General features: G+C 40.7%; 1 protein-coding gene across 1 annotated transcript in view; it reads right to left on the bottom strand.

The window, feature by feature from the left end:
- LOC126474039 (solute carrier family 22 member 7-like) overlaps positions 1 to 24,209 on the bottom strand; it is a 151,606-nt gene extending 127,397 nt beyond the window's left edge. The window contains exon 1 of the mRNA XM_050101449.1: positions 24,168 to 24,209. Coding sequence (XP_049957406.1) covers positions 24,168 to 24,182 — 15 coding nt within the window. The 5' untranslated portion in view covers positions 24,183 to 24,209. The remainder of the gene's footprint in view (positions 1 to 24,167) is intronic.
- Positions 24,210 to 24,634: the final 425 nt, after the last annotated feature.

The following is a 24,634-nucleotide window of genomic DNA, read 5'->3' as shown; positions in this document are numbered from 1 at the left end:
TGCCAGAATTGTAGCTACCTGTGATGTGATCCGAAACACACCAGGAATATTTTTCATGGTGCGTCAGCATCTTGTTCTCCAAAGTCATGCTTGCGTTGAGGTGTTGAGGTTGATGGTCGTCAGTTTCAGCATATTTTGTAAGATATAGTACAAATGGTACGTTCGTTGTGTCAACGATGATATTTGTAGTTACCTGTAACTAATTTAAATAAAAAAGTACACAGTAATGTGATTTTATTCCTAATTTTCCTTAAGCTGGCTTCTCTGATCCCAGGTTCCCTACCTGAAAGTGTTCATTTCAGTGGAGCATTTTTGCAAGCTCTTACGGAAACACCCTGTCTAAAGACAGACGAATATCTTGTGCTGTACTGTTTGTACTCTTCAAAACAAGCTTTAGTGCTGAGTGGTATCTCAGCTGATCCACTTTCTTCAAAATCGTAAGAAAAAAGGGTGTTATGCAATGCATTCTCAAATTGCGAATGCGATTGTGCAACGACTGTACGGTTTACTAGTAACATATGAAGGGTTCTGCCGGACCGCGACTCGACACCGGATGACCCCGCTTTGCGCAAGTGGTCGCCTTCATCACCTCGGTCAGCGAGAAATGCCTCCAGCACCGATCCAAGCTTCCATATTTCCTGATGTCTACGTCCCATAGTGTTCGCATTAAAACTCATATGATAACCGCACAGGGGGAAACACTGTTTTGCTCGTCTTATTGCCTTAATTTGGTATGAAATACTGTAAGTCATCGTCTACGTTTTACAGTGCTCCTTAGAACATGCATGAACGAATCGGATTGTAAAATGCAGGAACCGTCCTAGTGTATTTTATGCCAGTGTGAGTCACTCTGACTAGGAAAAACAATGTCTCTCCCCTGTGAGAATCACGCCATTTGAATGCGAGCACACTAGAACATATGAAACTTTGGGTCGGTGCTGCAGGCATGCATTTGGCGCCGAACTGGTCAAGGAGACCGTTCGCATAAAGCGGGAAATCGCACATCGAGCCTCGGTCTGGCACAACTTATCATATTTTACTAGTAAATTACATACCCCTTACACAATCGTATTCGCAGCTGAGAATGTAATTCATAATTTAAGATGGCTGTCTGGTGTCAGCAGTCTCTATTCCTTCTAACATACGTTCATGACCCAAGAAACATTGCATCACGATACATCGACACTCTAAACTACAGAAACTGCCCTACTGTAATAGGGGGTGTAGTTGAAAACGTTTGATAGCCATGATCTGATCCCAGTTTGACTACATCATGGTTAAAAAATGGTTCGGTGACCAAATATTAGACTTCAAACATTTAAGAGACGGAGGAGTACATGCAGCCTTGTGGAAATGTCACTCTGAGATGATAAACTATGCGCGTTCCTATTCCCCATTGACCTGGTAATCACTGCCGAAAGTACTTATGATTCTAACCTGCGTAAACATAGCTGTTCGAAGAATATGAGAAGTGTGATTTAAAATTGTGGAATTCATACCAATATTTTTCTGTGTCAAATATTTCCATATGTTTTCGACAACAGACCGGCAAACACAACGTTAGTCTCCTAGGGCACGTGAATCTGAAATTCACGGCGTGTGAGGATTGCACAGAAAGGGAAAAAAATGAGCTCCGATACAAACGTATTTGGACAGTGAGAAAAAAAGAAATATTTGAATTCGGTATTCTTAGAACATCAGCCTTACTCATGAGATCTGACTTCCGCCTAATCCCACATTTCAACAATCACGTCGTGGAAATCGTTTTGAATACAGTGAAGAGAGTCTCGCAGTTGCTGAGTATTTTATTTTCCCTCAAAACTGGCACTGCACTAACCGTACTTCCTCACTGGAAAAATGTTACGCACAGTGCACTAATTTGAAAGAACTCCAAATGATATCATTTCGACCTAAAAATAACGAACAATGAATGACTGAGAAATTTTCATTGTTTCCTAAAAGACAACGAATTGGTATGAGCAACCAACAACTTTATCTTTCTTGAATTCATGTTTGTATATTGTTATATAAATGCGATAATTATTCAGGGTACTATGAAATAAATATATGAAAACATGATATTGAATGCGCTCTTCTACTTGTCCAATAAAGCTAAATTAACTATGAGATACCTAATCTTGCAGGATATCAGACGAAAACTGCGACGAGTAATACCTGGTACGTATCATTCTGCCCTTCGTTTATTTTCTTTGGTGGGGTTGTCATTTGTCTGTTATCAATTGAGCAATATAAAAAATAAAACTAAGTAACTCACTGCAGGCTAGTAGAAAACCAGTTTGGACTTTTATCTAAGGTTATTGATGAATTACTGTTTACAGTGACTTTATTGCTGGTAAAATCTTCAGGGTTCTTGGGCCGTGTCATACTTCGTCTATACGATCGACGATTCGACCCTTCCGCTGCGATCTTCGTTAGGATCTCCTAGTATCCGTGGTCGTTTGAACACTGACAAAGACCAGTGTCGCGTCCTCTCATAGAGGGGGTGTTTTCCCTCGTTTACGCCGGAGCAGTGGCATTATTGGGTGAATTTCCAGTGGCTACCATTGGCAGTCCATCTTCTTTGGATAGTAAGTGAAGTTTCCCGCGCTAATGCTGAAGAAGTGGGCTTATTTGGCGCAATTCTTGTGGCTACCATTGTCGGGCCAGCTTCATAGTTAAGGAAAGGTTGTTTTTCTGCACTTATGCTGGAGAAGAGGTACTGGTAAAAGTTCTTCCTACTGCTATTGGTGAGTGACCGTCAGTGGACAGAACCGAAACGTGTAGGGTAACGAGGGGGAATGTTAATCAATGATTACTGGACGATGATTGCATTGCTCGCACACAGCGGTCGCGTTTTCATTCCTTGGATGAAGCCGAATGCCTATAGCAGTCCTCTCTAAGGAAGTCACATTCGTTCTTAAAAACTGAAATCGCTTTAGGGACTTTTCTTCTATAAATGTTGGTTTCTTTAGCCAGCACACTTACGTTATTTAAGTCAATGTAAAGGCCATAATTCTCGTGATGTTTCACTACAGCAGATTTCACACTTATTTTCAGACTTGTGTAGCTTTCGTGTTCCTTAATACGTTCTTCAGTCCTCCCTGTTTGGTTTATACGCACTTTGCAGCAGATACACGCCATTTCGCAGATGCCAGCAGTGTGGAAGTAATCAGGTGCAACATTTTGTGTTGGAAACGTTCTTCTACTTTGGTCTCGCTGAAGAAACGATCTGTATATCATTCTTCCAGAGAATCCTGCCCATGCGGTCAGTGACGCGAGAAACAAACGGTAGCTTAACTAAGTGTGAAGGCTGTTCCTCGTCATTCCTATTAGCATAATTAATATTTCGTTCAGAAGCCCTCTCTATGAATAAACTACGTATGGTCTATTCGAGACACACAAAGAATCGTGTGCTTTGAGAACAATAGTGAATGAGACTAATTCGCCGACTTACATTTTAGCAAGTCACTTATCTGGAAAACTAAGCCGATACTTTTATCAAATATTCGAAACATTTTCTTAGAATCATACAATGAAGGCTTTCACGACCGGATGGTACTGTTGTTTATAATTCTTCCGGGTTATATGGCCGTGGTCCATGGAATACTTCCTGCACGACTCAACAGGACCAGCCATACCTCTGAGGATGTCCAACGTAGTATTGGACGAAAAGTTAGGAATAGAAGTATTCCATGGACCACGGCCATATAATCCGGAAGAATTATCAACAACATTTTCTTAGAAGTTATACGCGTGGTGAAGAAATCTTCGAGTGAAGTTCTTGTAAGCTTCAATGTGAAATCTTTATTTACTAACATCCCAGAATTAGATGCTATGGAGATCGTAAGCGCGGAAGTTGCACCACATGTTTGTGAAATGATGGACGTCGATCGAACTGGTTCAAATACAGAACAGAATTTCATGAACAATCTGACGGTGTTGCTATGAGCTCACACTTGTAGCCAGTAGAAGCTGACACTTTTATGGAACATTTTGATCAACAGACTTTACGTGATGCTCCGTTAAAGACTTTTGTTTGCTCCGCTTTGTGACTGACACATTTGTTATATCACCACGCAGCAAGAAAGATTTCAAGTTTTCTTCAGTTTTTAACTGATATTCACTCCTTAATTGACTTTTTCTTGGAGGCTGAGAGCGTGGTCGTCCTCCTGTTCCTAGACGTGTTGTTATGCAGAAGACATTACAACAATCTGGGGTACAGAGTAAATAGAAAAATTAGTAACACAAATAGGTATTTAGATACCACTTCCCATCATCACCCAATCCATGAGCAAGCAGTGCTGAACAATTGTCTTCTCGTGCCTCCCGTATCAAGAACGACAACAACCATGAAGAGGAGTTGGATTTCTTAAAAAACACAATTCAGGTTAATGGTTCGATAGTTTCTCCTCAGATTGGGCCTTGAAATATTAATACAGAGCCGGAAGAAAATGTAGTACACCTGAAAAGACGACGTCTGTTTTGATCCTACGACGGCATGTGCCACCTGCGGATAGTATACGTACTGATAATGGTTTCAACGTGATCCGCCAACAGATAGCGCCATCTGTGGCTGTCCCTCAATAGGGAACGCCCAGTCTGGTGCAAATGTGTGAAGCAAGCAGGCAGCCATGGCACGGAGAAGCACTCGTGCTTCCTATAGCCAGCTGAGAGAGTTTGAAAGGGATTAAATCGTGTCTTTGCGAGTGGGGGGACGGATCTTTCGGAGAATTGACACACAAGTTGAGTGTTCTGCATCTGTTGTGCAACAGTGCTGGTGTTAATGTGTCAGGATTGGCGAGGAGGCGAAAGCAGTGGGCACCCGATGAGGTGAAAAATCAAACGTATTTTAAGTGCATGGTTGTTTAATGCCGTACAGAGGAAAGGCAGGCCTAGAGAAGTCGCCGAAACTGAATGGGCTGCCGCCCAAGAGTGCAGGAGAGGAGAGCGTCTGGTCGGGTTGGAAGATGCCAGCAGAAGAGAGTGGACGGCATGTCCGCTACCAGCGGCTGGCCGCGGTTCCGCCACCAACGTGATCGCCTCCAACCCTCCCTATCGGACAGCCAAGTTCTAGGCACGCAGTTCGGTAGCGTTACCTCGTGAGCAACACGTGAGTTTAGCTGCTGATGGTTCAACACGTGAGTTTCAAAGTGGTTCTGGCCGGTTTTGTGCAACGTGACTGATATGGTGCAACTAGCCGCCTGGCAGAAGGCACTGGTGAACATCAAGTGAAAAATAAAAATCAAATTTTATGCTATTAATTCCATTCAGTAACGGCCCCCACTGCACACTGGTATCAGTTGTCACGTGAATATCGTCACACTTGTAGACGAGGTTCTGGAGGTCCACGCAGCACAGCCCCCCTATAGCGACCCTTTTTTCTATCCCACTTCCGTATCTTGCATGAAAGTAGGAATGTTAATTTATCTATACATTTACTGGTATTGAGGGGTTTTGTTTAATCCCGGCAAGTTCTTAAATTAACCCCAGTGAGTCACTACACGTATTGTCTTCCCAGTTTTGAAGGAAAAAACCATAAGTAAATTAATACTAGTGTTTTCAATAGATTCTCGTTCACTTGTTTCAGTTACTAGTCTGCAGTTTATTCGTGGTGAAAATCATGTAACCTAATTATTTATGAACCTAAATCGAAGTAAAGTTCAAGACGAATAGTCAGTTTAAAATTAACACGTTATTTTATTTAACAATATTTATTAATAAATCAGTTCATTCACACGATCGCATTCAAAGGGGTTCTTTGAATAAGTATCTAATCTGGAATTCCGTCAATATCAGAGATACTAAACAATGTTCTGTCACTTTCGATAAAAAGATTGTTCCCGTTTAATATCCATAAACTGTCACGAACTATGATTACTAGTCGCGTGAAATAAAGCTTTTCCACTATCACAATACAAAGTCCGAATCTGTCCAAAAATCGTTAATTCCGTAAAATATTTAAATCTTCACACGAATTGACGTTAAAGTCAGAGAGATTATTGATCACCTCCCCGTTCCTCTAATATGACAAAAGTTCTAATTCTGATCTGAAATTAACGCTTCCCAAAAAACAATCTCGTCGCGATTTATTCTTGCGTCCTGGTTTAAATGAAGCTCCTATTGTTGCTTCCTAAAGCTGTACGTCCTAATTGTCTTCGAACAGACTAGAGGATAGAGACTGGAGTATCATAATTGCATTGTATGTCTATTTATACTTTAGTAAACGATGTCTCTGATGTTCAAGACCTACGTTCTGTGACTATAATATTGATTTTCTCATATATAAGAATAACTAATAATTTAACCATTTCTATCGTTTTCCCCCCTCCCATGCTTCCAAAATTTATCATTAAAATTCTTTTCTTTTTCTATTATTTTTCTACTATAGATTTCCCTCTATTTGTCTCTTATTTCTATTTCGTAAATTACTACTTGTGGAGGGGCTTGGGACATTTTCTGAATTTATATTTCGGGGGCATGGGAGCTAATTTGGGAGCTTTTTTGGTTTATTAACACCGAGAGGCGTTGTAGGTGTTACACCCCGCAACGAACGTAGTTTGTAGTGGCAGCAGTGGCAAATCATTCAGCTTATGAGCTCAGGCGTGTCAACTTGAACTGTTGTGATCCAGTTACTAACAGTGGAACTGTGGGCACTCACACCTACAGCATCGACGTTCACAGCTCGACCGGTGCCGTCAGAGGATCACATGGAACGCCACTCCGTGGTCTTCAGCGATGAAAGCAGATTCTGTCTGCACTCAAGTGATTGTCGTTTGCACGCACGACGTAGGTCTGGTGAATGCAGTCCCGTACCGTGCGTTCGTCCAAGACACAATGGCTCCATCTCAGTCATTATGGTCTGTGGTGCGACAAGTTACAACTCTCGTTCACCCTTGGTGTTTCTGGAGAGGGCGCTAACCAGCTCTCGGTGGGTGCAGAATGCTGTTAGATCCGTTCTTGCAACAGGGAAGTTATGTGTTGTTCCAACAGGGTAATGCCCGCCCACACACAGCCCGTGAAACTCAACGTGCTCTGCAAGACGTTGTAATGGTACTTGAATTACGTAACCATTACGGCAGTTCAACTCAACCTCTCGATACCAGCAATATTCTACCGTTTCTGTAAAGTAGTTGACATATTTCTGAGACAACATTCAGATTTGATTTCATTAATGTAGAGGAACTTTGATACATCGATATGTTTATGTTGCAATGATATTATTCTTATGTGTATTCTTTCTTTTGTCACTATGATCTTTGACGTACATGTAACTCTTGATATTTGGGTGCGTAAGCGATTATTAATTAGTTAGTTAGAGAGTCGGACCTTGATAAAGTCAAGTCTTGGACGTCATGTTGGAAAGACGTATATTGTAATCATCTTATAAAATGTGAACTTTAAAAGTGAGGAAGATATTTTCAAGTATGTTTTGTACTGTGAAGTGATGTTTTGTGTGTTACGTGATATTGCAACAAAAGCAAAAAAAAAAAAGGAAGTGTAACTTAAATACGGAGTGCTGATTACTTTTCTACATCACCATTGTCCTGCGAAAGTGTAATCTTCAAGAATGGTTTGTGAGATACATCTATAAAACTTTTGAATATAGCAGAATAAAACCTCGGCCTCTTTGCATCCGAGCTTGGAATCATCACCACCTAGATATTCGACGATTGAGCCATGATTTTACAACGAGACCAGCGTGGGAAACACGAAAAGATGAGTGCCTAGTTTATTTATTATTACATGAAATGACTTTATTAACTGTGCTCTAATGACACATGTCACATAATAACTTTGTTGTAGCCCGAAAATGCAGTATTTAGCAGCGTGAGCAACACCACAATCATTATTAAATTTTGACCTTTATTGTGGTAGGGTTGTTAGAACGTGGCCAGTACGATCTCCGGAGTTATCTTCAATCGAGCACGTGTGGGATGTGATGGAACGAGAAGTGACTCGTGCGGTTCTTCAGTTAACAACTTTTACAGAACTGCGTGTACAGGTTGAGCAGGCGTGGCCTAGAGTCAGCCCTTGCATCGCTAACCGTGTAGGTTTCAAGTCGTACTAACATGGGTGTTACAGCATATCCGATACCTCAGAGCCGTGTGTGCTATTTATCTGGAAATGCAGTCATATCATGTACTGTTAATGCGCTGTCGGTACAGTAACTCTTGAATGAATTGAAAACCTCTATAAGGATGCACTAAATTTTTTAGGCGGTGTATCATTCTAATAGGACAGATCACGAAGCGCTTTCTTACTCTGTTGAGAGTTTGCATTGCGGGTCAGTGAGTGCATAAGCAGAATTGCACGGAAACATGGTATATAGATCTATTTCTTCAGTAAAAACAGAACAGAAGACTTTTCCCGGTCATTGAACGGATGCACCACATTACCTCAAAGTTGCGGGCGACTACAAAATGACGTGTGGCTGCTGCAATTTGTATACAGGTGAAACGGAAAGGACTGTTAAAGAACGTGTTAAGGAACACGAAAGCATACACGGCTGTATATAGATCTCTTTCTTCAGTAAAAACAGAACAGAAGACTTTTCCCAGTCATTGAACGGATGCACCACATTACCTCAAAGTTGCGGGCGACTACAAAATGACGTGTGGCTGCTGCAATTTGTATGCAGGTGAAACGGAAAGGACTGTTAAAGAACGTGTTAAGGAACACGAAAGCATACACGGCTGTATACAGATCTCTTTCTTCAGTAAAAACAGAACAGAAGACTTTTCCCAGTCATTGAACGGATGCTCCAGATTACCTCAAAGTTGCGGGCGACTGCAAAATGACGTGCGGCTACTGCAAGTTGTATACAGGCGAAACAGAAAGGACTGTTAAAGAACGTGTTAAGGAACACGAAAGCCATACACGACTGAAGAAGTGTCGAATCTGCAGTAGCGGAACATCACGAGGACTGTGACTTTGACACTGATTTTAATAACGTAAATGTGCTGGCAAAGGATACCAAAGCTTATAGAGGAAAAGATCGAGAAGCGAATTAAATTTTTAGGAACTAAAGTAACTTCTATAGCGAGGGCAGCTATAGGCTTCTGGCTCCGTGGCTCTCCATGATCAAGAAACTGAATACGTGACCGCGGCGTGCGAGAAATACAAACAACGTCCAGGGAGCCAGCTCTGAAGACAATAGTATTGTTTGGTAAATTGTTTCATCTTCTCTAAAGGTAGAATACTTATGAGTATTATTCAGATTTGGAAGCTGGGAAGCGGCAGTCAGGGACAACCACGCGGTGTCGTAGGGGTAAAGTCTTTGGACATGAAATTTCAAACTACGCCTGCTGTCGGTTCAAATACTGGTGGCGACAATACTTTTTCCTCCTCCGTAAAATAGAATCTCGAAGGCAGATCAACAATTAGTAAAGACATCGAATGAAAACCTCTCCGCCATTATATCGCTACCTCTATTCTCTAGTCAGTGGATATATAGACACAACATTTACAGAATTGAAAACATGTTAATCCCTTTCTTTCTGCTTCTCTCAATAATATCGACGTAAGTGTGGCACTGAATGATTTTTTAATTTCGTCTTGCTAATTCGTAATGATCTGGGGTACTTTGCCTTAAGAAGGCAGACTTTCTGTACCGTTATCATGATAAGTGATAATCAATTTTTTTTACTATATTCCATACTGAATATGATCTTTTCGGTAGTTTATTAAACACGACGCACCAAAATGAGGGAGATATTAATCAGCAGCAGTGTAACTCCTATATGATTCACAACAGTCTAACCAAGTCATCTGTAAAGCATACACTTGACATTTAACGGTAGACATTAACATCCCTGCATTTTGAATAGTGTTTCACCTCCAGATTTCGCATTTTACAAGCACCGTTGCTAAGCGCAAATGAATAAAGAAAAGCAACACGATTTCTGCTCTCAAATAAAGGTTTCAGAATTAATTTAATTTTAATATGATTAACGAAGAATTGGAGATTTCCAACATTAAATCGAAAAGTATTCCCTATACATGGAAGGAACTACATAATTACTATATTTGGGCAGATGGTTCTAAAAATGACCCAAGAGCTTAAACCTTTCCTTCAATCACATGTGTAGCAGCAGTATAATGAAGACAATAATAGCTATCATGACAGTAATCTTCGAATTATCTGGTAACCTCACACGCTGCGGTTGTATTTCTAGAACTAAAACATTAGTTGTCATAGAAAAAAATTCATATTGGCATCAAATCAGAGCTATGAAGACTAGACTGGTCCTTATATGACGCAGTCATGAAATTAGAATAACACCCGCACTAGAAACTAGCACGTAATTAACCAGTTAGTCGAGAGAGCGGGATTTTTTCTCAGCTTCTAGGCGCATCGTGGGACACAACATTACAATCAGGACGTTTCCAACTGTAAGTTGCAGTGGTCTGCGGGGTTGATCGTAGTTTGGTAATTGCGGGCTATAGATTCGATTCTCATTCATGGCGTCCATTTTTAACGTTCACGAAAAGATCTAATTCTCCAAAAGTTAGGTCACACAGTGGTTGAGAATCCGTATTAAACACAATATCCTTTCACTACCAACAGTGACAGAACCTTTGTAAATGGCGCCATAACAAAGGCAAATGTTCAAATGTGTGTGAAAACGTATGGGACTTAACTGCTAAGGTCATCAGTCCCTAATCTTACACACTACTTAACCTAAATTATCCTAAGGACAAACACACACACCCATGCCCGAGGGAGGACTCGAACCTCCTCCGGAACCAGCCGCACATTCCATGACTTCAGCGCATAACAAAGGCGGCAGCCGCCGAAGGCACAAACCCTGTCGCCAGTAAACTGGCACTAAAAAGTTTATTTAATTTAATTTAGGAATGGTTAATTCGTTCACAGTGTTCGTATTTAATCTGAACTTGAGACATTGCAATTTTTGGTCCTCGACTTGAATTCGAATTCGGATCTCTAGGAATGGAACGTATCTGGGTTGCAAACCCGGTCCAGCACAAACACATTCATAATTTCATTTTACGCCCTAGCATGTGCACACTGACCTACCACCGAAAAATAACTTGCATATTTAATGTCTGTTCATGAATAGCCAACAATGACGATAGGTACCGTTATTTTTAGTGAAACATACGAGCATCTCAGTACTGGTGAGCAAGCAGTTTATACTTAACGTCTATTTATGGATGGGAAACAGCGACAGTAAGCGCCGGTTTCGATTCCCGGGCTAGCTAAACAAATTGCACCCTCATCTCATCTTGACACAGCTCGCTTCTGGTAAATAAATTCGATTTCTGACATCTGACTTTACTTAGTTAACAATCCGATAACGTGCTGGGTAGAAAATCCCGTCACAACATTTTAAATCATAGCATTCCAATTTTCAGCACATGCATACTTGGTTACTTTTGAAGGAGAGTATATTAAATGTCTTTCGTGGTCAGTTAACATGGCAATAATGGTTTTAATGTAGTAGAAATAATTTCGTCATTTCGTTTCAAGTTCAGATGTGTCAACTAATAATGGTGAAAGCCTTTATATTTCACGTCTCTTTACGGCTGGTCAGCATTGATGATGGTTGCCTTGATCAAGTCCCGCGCTGGTGTGAAAGTGTATTTTAGTTAGTAGTGGCTACGTCTGCTGAGTTTCTGTCCAGATCCAGAATAAAAAATTTCGTCATGTCATTTATAGTTCAAACATGTGAGTAAATAATATTTAATGAATAATTAGCACAGTGACGTTACTGATTGTACGACATTAATATTGTGATTTCTATAGAGCGTTCACCGCTGTTTATCGCGTTTTCTTTAACTAGTTCCTTTAACAACCAGTTTATGCAAAAACCAATCGTCGCTGAGACATTTAACAGGCGCGGAAAAATCTTATACAGAGGAAAAATACTTGGAACTGTCATAGGCCTTTATTAGTCCAGACATTGTCTCAGAATATCTTGTTCATGCAAACATTTACTATGTTTAAGGATTGATACATAGTTTATGTTCCATAGTTAGTTGTTTCAGATTGTAATGAGATGGTAACGCTTTTGAAAATCCTTATAACATGTACAAGCGTTAAGGACTAACTCATCTCTAATTACATGTTTTTCTAGTTGTTGCAGTATCATGGTGTGATGTTACATCGCACTGATTGCCTTAAGAACGGTGTTGTCTAGCGGTCTTTCGTGGTATCCATTTTGTATAATCGAACGACTGTACCGCAAAGCGATTAGAGGACCCGCTAGACAGCTACGTTATGTTGGTTGCATGCAAATCAGGAGGATCGCAATTTACATCGTTCGGATACTTTTGCCCATGATAGTACTACAGTGTGCGCTGAAATGTGTGCCCTGAAACACTTGTGACTGTACCGGCGTTGTACCCCGTCATTATATTTACCACAAATCACCGCCTGGCCTCCTACACAGAAGGACGCCCCCGGCTTCAGCGTTCTGTGATGATGGGAGGACGTCCAAAATCTTTTCTCCTATTCGTGATTTCACAGTTCATCAACTACTTTCCATAGATGCTCACTGTAGCTGCATGCGAACAGCCTATGAGCTTCGCCATTTTCGTGAGGCTGGTTTCCAGCTGCCGTGTCGTCATCGGCCCTTTGTCAAAGCCCTGGAGGTCACTGGGTTAGCCCTTTCACTGTCCGGATCGCCGATGCTATCATTGCCTGTCTGCCTTTCATCCTTGGGTATACAGGGTGTCCGTAAATGTTTACCATGATTTAAACATTAAATATTAATTATGTTTGTCTCGGTAACGTTTGGTTTTTGGTACAGGTCTACTAGGGAACAATGAAGTTCCTGTACAGCTGTGTCTCATTCAACACATTCGCCACCAGGAGAGCCGTGTGACCAATATCGTAAACATGGCTTTCCCCATAAGAGAGATAACACAAACTAGGTCACCGATTATTGTGCAGCGAAAGTCAAATTAATGAGAACATGGATGGAAACATTTTTAGCAGCGAGGTCGCTTAAGAAACAGACAGCAGCGGCAGGCCCTCTGTTTCGGACGACACCGTGCAGGCAGTTCAAACCGCATTCACGAGGTCGCCGCAGAAATCGACTAGATAGGCTTAGCCGGAACTTCAACAGTGCATAGAGTGGTTCGCAAACGTCTTAAATTGTATGCGTTCAAGGTCCAAACTGTTCAGGCGTTACAACCAGCTCATCGCCCAATACGTGAACAATTTGCAATGGACATGCTGAATCGTTTGGATGAGGACAACGATTTCTTGAAGAGTGTGTGTTTTTTCCTATGAGGCTACATTTCATGTTTGTAGCTCAGTTAACTGCCATAACGTCCGGATCTGGGTATCAGGAAATCCTCTGCCTTAGAAGAACACATTCGGGACGGTTAATGTAGGATCGAGTGACTGGCCCATTTTTCTTCCTTGAAAGCAATTTAAGGGATATTTTTACCTACATGTGTTGCTGAATTTGCAAGACACTATTAGCTTTCAGCAAGATGGCGCTTCCACTTATGGGGCTCTAGAAGTCCACGATTTTCTTAATCAATCCTTCCCAAAACTTTATTTTTATTTTCACAAGTCAACCTTGATTACGCAGATTTCTTACACTTTATTACCGGTTTCAGAATACTGCAATTCTCGGATGCGTTACAAAGATAAGCATTGTGTAAGAGACAAGTTCAATAAGTTAACGCTAAATCTAACAGGTCTTAGTGAAACATAAAATATAAAGTTATAAAATGTTTATAACCACGTATAGCAGCCATACATACAATTAAAATATTCTGATGTAAATCATCGTCAAGTTAAACATGTGAGTACATGGTACGTTCTGGTAATACTCTGAATGCGTCTGTTATTTATACAAGAGACTAATGCTAACAGAGGGCACTTTAGCTAGAGCACATATTAAGCCATTGTCGCCAATGTGGTGATTAAATTGCAGCATGCGCAGTCATTAGTTAAAAATTTCCAAAAATTACTTCTCATAGCAAAACGAGCGTCTGACAATAAAACGTAACTGATGTGAGATTGGATTCGTACTTAAAATACCATAAAAAGTTGACGTTGACTAGCAGAGGCGGCCCAATTCCATAGCGCCTGAGGTCACCTGACATTACCACCTTTAGATTTATTTCTTTGGAGGTATGTGAAAAATATTGTTTACAAAACCACAGTTCCTGATACTGTGACATAGCATCAGAGATGCCAATGACACTCTCACACCAGGGAGTTTGCAGAATGTGTGGCAAGAGAGTGAATACGGGTTTGATATATTGCGTGATGATGCGATTTAAATACTGAAGTGTACTCGTATTACCTGTATTAAATGCTTACGTATTGTTCAAAACTTAATGAGTAGAGGCATATGTGGTACAACAGATGATTCGTTTACTATATCCAATAAAGAGCTAAACGTGTCAATTGCCCATAACAATGCCAGCAGCTGGCATTTCTTCACACCATTGGCAATGGTCACAGTATTTTGGCTCTTCATTTTTCTTCGATTCAATCTTAACGTAACTATTACAAGGGGAGCTTCATATAGCTGCAGTCTGCTCCTCACAACCCACATTGGCAAACTCGTCATATTAATCCATGCTTAGGTTTCCCTCATGGCAGGGTACCAAGCCGGTTACTTCGTACATTCCCAGAAGCTGTAACCTTAAAACAGTGCCGTGGGTATTTTTCATAACAGCTGTGGAATGGACTGCGCAACACAGAAAACATGTTGACGTTGTTAACGTAACTCTGTGAATTTTGACTGATAGTTGGTTAATGATTTCAACTTGACCTCTTGTGTAAAAGCGATTGCAAAATGATGTACGAGAAACCCACATTACCCCTCGATGGTTCTTATAGTCCTTTGCTTGGCTTCACTAAATTACCCTGCTTGATATCCACGATGATGCGGCTGCTCCCGCCGCTGATGTTTTATGCAACCAACAATGTTTATCTGACCATCAAAATCCACGAGCGAAATTTTCATATTCTCTTCCTCACTATGTGCAAACTATTTGTTCAACAGAAAAAAATGAAAGGGAACTTTTATGCAGTAAATTTAACGTAGTTAAGTTTTGCTCTGGATACGTTTTCGCTGGAGATCTTAGTATTCGATTGTTCAAGAAAGATGTACTGAAGTGACGTACAAACGCCCAGCTCCAGACCCACACCACTCCCACGCTCATCCCCACCGGTCAGGTTTTCTAGAATGTTGTTCGTGGCACTCCCTCCTACCACTTTTTTTATTTTAGTTATCAGCTCTTTTGACTGGTTTGACGCGGCCCGTTACGAATTCCTATCCTTGTGCCAACCTCTTCATTGCAGAGTACCATTTGCAACCTACGTCCTTATTTGCTAGATCTAGTCCATCTCTGTCTTCCTCTGCAGGTTTTTCCCTGTACATCTCCATCTGGTACGATGGAGCTTGTTCCTTAATGTCTTAACAAATGCCCCTTCTTCTTGTCAGTATTTACCATACATCGCTCACCTCACCGATTCTCCAGAGAACCTCCTCATTCCTTACCTTACCAGTCCACCAAATTTTCGATATTCTTCTGTAGCACCACACCTCAAATGCTTCCATTCTCTTCTGTTCCGGTTTTCCTCTTGGTCTGTTTCACTACCATTCACTGCTGTGTCCTAAACGTAGATTCTTATAAATTTCTTCCTCAAATTAAGGTTTACGTTTGATACTAGGAGACTATTCTTGTCCAGGAACGCCCTTTTAGGCAGTGTTAGTGTGCTTTTGATGTCCTCCTTGTTTCGCCCGTTATGGGTTGTTTTGCTGCCTAGATAGCAGAGTTCCTTCACTTCATCTGCTTCGTGATCACCAATCTCGATGGTAAGTTTCTTGGTGTTCTCATTTCTGCTGCTTCTCATTACTTTCGCCTTTCTTCGAAGTACTTCTTAACTGACGAGCCTTACTACTCTACCGTATGAGTCGAATACTTAGAAAATGTAAAAGTGACCCAGGCGCAAACTTTACCGAACTACTCCGTGAATTTTAACGGTATGAAATAAGGAATTACATCAATGTATTCGTCAGAGCATCTGAGTACGGAACTACTGTGCCTGAACCGGTTAAGATAGGATCGAACTGTCAACGTGATTAGATTTCGCGTGAAGTTGACAAAAATCAGTTTTGCTTTCATTACCTCACGGGAACGTTTAAACTAATAATGTTAACGGAGTAGCCGACTAAGCTGGTGGCGTAATGATCTAATTAGTAAAGACCAAGAAAGGTCGAATATCGAGAATAGTTAGAGTAGTAGGTAATTTTTGTACAGTTGTAAGAGTGAGTGCCACCAGCAACATATTATAAGTCCTGACTGGTGAGGAGTGTGGAGATGGAGGTGGCTTTTGTACGTTTTTCTTGAATAACCTCGCCTCCAGCGAAAACGTAGCGCAGAGCAGAATTTAACTACACTACTGGCCCTTAAAATTGCTACACCGCGAAGATGACGTGTTACAGACGCGAACTTAAACCGACAGGAAGAAGATGCTGTGATATGCAAATGATTAGCTTTTTAGAACATTCACACAAAGGTGGCGCCGGTGGTGACACCTACAACGTGCTGACATGAGCAAAGTTTCTAACCGATTTCTCATACACAAACAATAGTTGACCGGCGTTGCCTGGTGAAACGTAGTTCTGATGCTTCGTGTAAGGAAGAGAAATGCATACCATCACGTTTCCGACTTTGATAAACGTCGGATTGTAGCCTAACGCGATTGCTGTTTATCGTATCGCGACATTGCTGCTCGCGTTGGTCGAGATCCAATGACTGTTAGCAGAATATGGAATCAGTGGGTTCGGGAGGGTAATACGGAACGCCGTGTTAGATCCTAACGGCCTCGTATCACTAGCAGTCGAGATGATAGGCATCTTATCCGCATAGCTGTAACGGGTCGTTCAGCCACGTCTCGAACCCTGAGTCAACAGATGGGAACGTTTGCAAGACAACAACCATCTGCACGAACAGTTCGACGACGTTTGCAGCAGCATGAACTATCAACTCGGAGACCATGGCTGCGGTTACCCCTGACACTGCGTCACAGACGGGAGCGCCTGCGATGGTGTACTCAATGACGAACCTGGGTGCACGAATGGCAAAACGTCATTTTTTCGGATGAATCCAGGTTCTATTTACAGCATCATGATGGTCGCATCCGTGCTTGGTGACATCGCGGTGAACGCACATTGGAAACATGTATTCGTCATCGTCATACTGGCGTATCATCCGGCGTGATGGTATAGGGTGCCATTGGTTACACGTCTCTGTTACCTCTTGTTCGCATTGACGGCACTTTGAACAGTGGACGTTACATTTCAGATGTGTTACGACCCGTGGCTCTACCCTTCATTCGATCCCTGCGAATCCCTACATTTCAGCAGGATAATGCACGACCACATGTTGCGGGTCCTGTATGGGCCTTTCTGGATACAGAACATGTTCGACTGCTGCCCTGGCCAGCACATTCTCCAGATCTCTCACCAATTTAAAACGTCTGATCAGTGGTGACCGAGCAACTGGCTCGTCTCAATACGCCAGTCACTACTCTTGATGAACTGTGGTATCGTGTCGAAGTTGCATGGGCAGCGGTACCTGTACACTCCATCCAAGCTCTGTTTGACTCAATGCCCAGGCGTATCAAGGCCGTTATTACGGCCAGAGGTGGTTGTCCGGGGTCCTGATTTCTCAGGATCTATGCACCCAAATTGCGTGAAAATGTAATCACATGTCAGTTCTAGTATAATGTATTTCTCCAATAAATATCCGTTTATCATCTGAATTTCTTCTTGTAGCAAGTTTAATGGCCAGTAGTGTACATGAAATTTCCTACAAAGAAAGGTAGTACTCATATTTTCTCTAGGATTAATAGTCTGCTCTTAGTGTGCGATAAAGTATGAAAATCTCGCCAATGGTTTCTGAAGACCGGATACTGCACTGCAGATTTCAGAAAAAGGACAGCGGTAGAAGCAGCTGGATCACCATGTGTGCCGGCCGGAGTTGCCGAGCGGTTCTAGGCGCTGCAGTCTGGAACCGCGCGACCGCTACCGTCGCAGGTTCGAATCCTGCCTCGAGCATGGATGTGTGTGATGTCCTTAGGTTAGTTAGGCTTAAGTAGTTCTAGGTTCTAGGGAACTGATGACCTTAGAAATTAAGTCCCAAAGTGCTCAGAGCCATTTGAACCATTTTTCACCATGTGTACAGTGGTTTCTTACCCAAGAACGTGAATGATACTGTTCAGCTGTTGACGGGAAGATCTTGAAGTGTTACAGCTCTACATCTACAGCTGTTTACTCTGCAGTTTACTATGAAGTCCCTCGCAGAGGGTTCATCGAGTCACCTTCAAAATATTTCTCTATTATTTCTCTCTTTAACAGCGCGCAGATTAAACAAACACTTAAATCTTACCGTGTGAGCTCTGACTTCCCTTATTTTATTATGATGATCTATTCTCCCTATGTAGGTGGCCGCCAAAAGAAAACTTTCGCATGCGGACGAGAAAGTTGCTGATTGAGGTTTCATTAGAAGATCCTGTCGCAACTAAAAACGACTCTGTTTTAATGTTCGCCATCCCAAGCCACGTTTCATATCCGTTGCGCTCTCTTCCCAATTATGCGATAGTACAAAACGATCTACGCTTCTGTGAGTTTTTTCGATGTTCTCCGTCAGTGCTGTCTGATGCGGATACCACACAGCCCAGCAATACTGCACAAGAGGACGGACAAACGTAGTGTAGGCACTCTCTTTAGTAGACCTGCTCCGTTTTCTAAGTGTTGTGTCAATAAACCGCAGTTTTTGGTTCTCTTCCACCATAGCATTGTAAATGCAGTCCAGTTTAGGCCATTCGTATTTGTAATCCGTAAGTATTTAGCTGAATTCAAGGTCTTAAGATTTGGTGATATATATCGAGTAACCGAAATTTAGCGGATTTGATTTAGTTCTCATCTGGATTTCAAACTTTTCGTTCTTTTAAGTCGACTGACAAATTTTCGCACTTGCAGATATTTCGTCAAAATCATTTTGCAATTGATCGTCTGATGACTTTACAAGACGATAAATATCATCATCATTCACAAAATATGTAAGAATGCTGCTTGGTTTGTCTTCTTAATCGTTCATATAGACTAGGAACAGAGGAGAGCCTATAACACTATTGAGAAACGTGTGACATTAATTCTGTTTTATTCGACGACTTTCCGTCAGTTAACGTTGCAGATCGAAGTTAGTGATTTGGGTCTGTAATACAACGGATTCCTCCTATTTCCTTTCTTGAATACTGTTGTGACGTGTGTAACTTTCCAGTCCTTGGGTACGGGTCTTTCGACAAACGAGCTCTTGTATTTGGTTGCTAAGTATGGAGCTATTGTAACAGCGAAAGCAACCATCTGACAGGAGATCACGAATTCTGTCGCACAACTGAAATGATACTCTGCTGACTCGCTGCCTGATTAGAAAACGCTTGTGAGAAACCGCTTCAAAAACTTTCTGGAAACCTAAAAATATGTAATCAATTTGACATCTCACTTCGATAGCAATCATTACTTCGTGAGAATAATGCGATAGTTTTGTTTGACAAATACGTATTTTCTAAATCCGTGTAGGCTATTTGTCAATAAATCATTTTCTTCGGGGTAAACAATAATATTCCAACCGTTACCATCGCAAAATTGATGTTAGTCATATGGGTCAGTAATACAGCCCATTCCTCCTATTTCCTTTCCTGAATATTTGTGTGACCTGTGCAACTTTCCAGTTCTTAGGCACGGATCTTTCAACGGACGAGCGGTTGTACTGTGTATGATTGCTAAATATGTAGCTATTGTATCAGTATAATCTGAAAGAACCTAACTGGCATCCCATATGGACCGGAGGTCTTGTCTTTATTAAATGATTTAAATCATTTCACTACATGGAGGATATCTATGACAAAGTTATTCATGTTGGCTGTTGCTCTTGATTCGAATCCTGGAATATTTACTTATATTCTATGGATTGTCTTTGTTAAATATAACAATTTCTTCTATTTGCTTGCCCCTACATTCCCAGACTTTTGTGCCCAAGCTGCCCAAACCCAGTTCCTTTTCAAACCCGAAATAAGAAGTTCACGAAATTAGCTGTGAGTCTGTGCTCAGGCTCAGCCGTTTAGAAATAACTAAATGCTTTGTTTTCACGCTTTTTTTTGGTCTAAAGTGCCGCAGTGTTTAACCTCTATCTGTAAACGTATTGGCAAATTCGGACGAGTTCCGCGATGGAAGAGATTAACGAGACCGTCGCGAAAGCGCCGCGGGACGTTATCGCGACTGCGACTTGTTTGCACAGCTCGTATTACTAGTGAAGGTAGTGCTTTGTTGTACACTGTGTTACGAAACAAGAAAAGACGTCACCGGGATCCAGTAAATTTGTATTCATTCACAACAATAGCTATGTAGTCACTGAACTTACGCATCCCAAATACACCGCAAAAAACGATGACCAGTTGGCTTCTGTACATATTCATATAGGATAGTGACTAGGTGCTAACTAGGTGTTCATTCCAGCTGGACAACAATCGAGCGTGTAGACAGTTACACCCTTAGACAGTAGAATGACCCAGTTTTGAGACAGTGCTTCATTGTAGTTGCTAGGGTAGCTGCTGCTAGTGAGTTTACTATTAGTTTACAACATTATCGATATCCAATAATGAGGGAACAAGTTCCAAAGTTTTTAATTTCAGAAAATTATTTTAAGAAAGAGGTACAAGAAAGTTGAAGTATGGGCCACTAACTGAAGATATCCTAAACGGTACGAGAATGCATCGAGAAATCCAAAGTGGATCATATGAAAGATTCAGAAATATTACTCATGTAGAATGAAAATGGTAAAAGAAGAACTTGTTAGATATATAAACACACAATACAAATGCGAAAATGTTGAAATAAGTGGATATTATAAAGGTCAGCCAGTAGAAATGTTTCCTTGTGAATTATCTCTGAGAAATCGTTTACTTTTAATTTTAATTATATGTAAATTAGTACTGGGAAACACGGAACTATTAATGTGATATAAGGTTTTTTTACCGTGTGATATGTCAGAAAACGAGTAGTTAATACTCGGTGGTAATATCAGATTTTCGAAAAGGTTCTGACAGAAAAAATTATGTGGGAACCTTATTTGTATCCTACCAGTAAATCTCAGTAATTTTTGCAACACGGGTGGATAAAGACAGTCGAAACGTGACTAATAATGTTTCCTTTGATTGAGTTCAAAGCAAGAAAATAACTGTTTACTCAGTAACAAATGCACTGTCTGCTCATGATTTACAGTTAGGATGAATAAGAGAGTACATTACGGTATGGTTGTCCGCTAAGTGGAAGTCAGCCATAATAATTAATGACAAAAGGATCGGCGTGTTTGAAAATAGTTCATGAGAGGAGACATGTGATAAAATTTATAGTGAAGCAAATGTTGATATGAAATTTAATCTATTCTGTGATACACTCATATCATTATTTCTAGCCAGCGTTTTTCACAAACAAATCATAAAGGCTATTAAACCGGCATGTAAATAAACATTACCGGTCTTGTAATCAATACTGACATAAACAGAGTAACATAAGAAAATATAAGTAGTGTTCTTATAAGTATTACTGAGTGTTTTCTACAAATGTTCTCACTCTCAGTTTAGAAAGCGCAACATCCGGACGTATTTCACTATTGATAAAGGTAACACCCAGTGAGGACAATGTAACTAGCACAGAAACTCCAAAATTTTTAGGTTTGCAATTTGATGAGAATTTAAACGGGAAGAAACACGGTCTTGAACTTTTATGACATCTCACTTCAGCTGATTTTTCACTTTGAACCATCGTAAATCTTGGGGAGAGAGAAATCAGTAAGTAATATGATCTGCGTATTTTCATTGAATAATGTCGTATGGAATAATACTCTGGGGAAACCCATCTTCATGAAAGAAAATTTTTATTGCTCAGATGTGTGCTGTGGGAATAATACATAGTTCTCTTCTACTACTGATTCGCTGTGCATCTATTCCTTCATGAAGTTTGTTGTCAATAACGCACTACTACTCTGAAGGAACAATAATGTGCATCACGAAAAATCAGAAGAGAAATGATATTCGTTATTCCGCGTTAATCTTTAGCTCAAAAAATTGGTGATGAATGCTGCCACCAGGCTTTTTGTCACTTACCAAACTATACACAGTAAGTTACGTTCAAAAGAACTGAGTATGAAAACAAACTAAAAAGGTTTCTCCTTGAAAATGCGTTCTATGCCACAGATGCTGTATGAAAATGTTGGTGTGTATGGCTTACTAATTCCCATATGTATAAAACAGACACAAGTAAGTGGTTACGTCATGAATATCATACCACGTGAATTGGTAATACGAAAATAAAATGGTTCGTTCCACATCATTACGATTAATCGCACAAATGTTCCACGGAACGTCAAACGAACTATACATCTCACCAACTAAATGTTAAAAGCAGCGTGCTGTAGCGACCAAGAGTTGGCAGGTAATTACAGCAAAGACTTAAAGGGACTGTAACTTCGACCACCCACCCACCCACCCAACCACCCACCCACCCACACACACACACACACACACACACACACATACGCACACATCTTAAGCCTCAGCCAAAAAGCCTTGACTGTTCTCTCACTAGTAAACAAGACGTATTCTTCCAGAATGTGATGTAATGATCAACGTACAAGTCAAGCCACTGATGACTCGCAAAGGAGTAGGGAGACGTGAGCGAAATGCTCTATTCACGTTCCTCCTGAACAATCTTTAGTATAAGTCGTAAACTAACATTTACAGATGAAGACGTAGTAGAAGAACAGAGTGCTTCATGGTTTTATTGACTACCGATGTTTACAGATTGGCTCAGACTGAAACCTACAAATTGTTCATGTGCGTACATGATATTTGTGCCTCTGCCTAATAGAATGAATTTTTCAGGAGGTCACCTAAAGATTTAAAGTAGTCTGCGTTCGGTTTTTCCTTCCCCAGTTCAATTCGTTTGCTATATAGCTGAAACCACCGCATGGATTAAATATTGTTCACCGACATATTCAATTTGTATGTTATTACAAACAAAACTGAATGAAACATTGCAGTGTTGTCACAAATTTTGCAGAGAAAGAAGCTCATTATTCATTTTAGAGTGTTCAGTGACGCTTGCGTGTTTGTAAATTCGGGACCCTTCGTTTTTTCATCCCACTCAACAGACCTTTGCCTGCCACTCTGCTACTTTAATGTGTAATTCAGTCTCTGAATAATTTATTTATTCCAAAAAATTATAAATTATTGTAAAATATTAAACTAGTCAACCATCGTTTTGCTATATACTAGATACAAACGTTTAGCTAAATATAACAGATTATTTACTTGCCTTGGTATTGTAACATTCTTCCACATACCATACAAAGTGAATATGTCGGTGAAAAATATTTGTACCTTCCCTTCCTGGGACATGGCACCAGTGTTCAGGTACCGTCAGAGCAATTATCCTGGCGTATGAAGACATTGTTGAAAATATTACCGCGATGCAAATGAAGATAATGTTCATTCGTATTTGTAACTTTCCAAAACTTCCAAGTTCTTCTATTATATGTTCAAATTTAATATTTCGTTAATCAAGTTGTGTCTAACTTCATCCTGAAACTCTACATATTCAGAAGCACAGATTTTTAATATTTCTGTTTCCAGTTTAGTTGCAGTATTCATTTTTAAAACTGTTTGCAGTATTCGATTAATGTTGGTACTTGTAAATTTTGCATGAAATACTTGCAAACGAACCAAGTCTTGCAAAAAGTAAAAATGAGGTGTTCCCTGTTTCTGATCTTTGCAGGAAACAGTTGCTTAAAAATGCAACCCTAGCTAAATACAAACTTTTGTTGGAATCAGCTCGTCCTAATACAACAGATTTTAATATTTTTATAACAAGTGCGGAGCGTTCTCTGAGAAACCAGCTTCAAGAAGTCACAGTTGCTTTCGCAGAGGAAACAACCATAGGAAACGTGCTAGAAATACGGGTAATGATAGTAAAGAGATAATTGTCTGAGTTCTTCATCTGTATCTTACACCTCTGTTTATAATATGAAGAATGTTATCGTCTGTATGGGATGTCAGCATGACGACAGTTAGATCATGACAACACGGAACGACAATGCTTGCTTACCTCGTAGTCTGCCATAGCGCGGCGTTTTTTGAGGTGTTTTGCCCCCAGAGTCTTGTACACAGGACGACTGGACGACTTCCGCAGAACCCTACAGTCTGTAGTCCTTGGTAATCGCTGTTTACTGCTCGGCGCACGTAGCAACTGGGTGACGTGCATTGAAATGAGACTTCTTTAACAATAAGACAATGGCGACTGCAGCTAAGCGTTGCACTACGTTCTGAACGGAACGTGTTTCACTATCCCCTTATGAAACCACATGGTGCCTATGGGCTTGGAAGGATCGGTTTTCTACCCATATTATCACGTTGTTGCTTTGGTTATTTATGTGTTTATTTTTTGAGTCATCACTATTGGGAATGATCTGATGCTGCCTGCTACGTATTCCTCTCCATCGCCAACCTCTACGTGTCAGAGTATAGCTTGCATTCTACCTCCTCAAATATTTACTGAATCTACGCCAATATCTT

This window comes from Schistocerca serialis, chromosome 4, assembly GCF_023864345.2.
Source record: "Schistocerca serialis cubense isolate TAMUIC-IGC-003099 chromosome 4, iqSchSeri2.2, whole genome shotgun sequence".
NCBI lineage: Eukaryota > Metazoa > Arthropoda > Insecta > Orthoptera > Acrididae > Schistocerca > Schistocerca serialis.
This window is presented reverse-complemented; position numbering and strand designations above follow the sequence as displayed.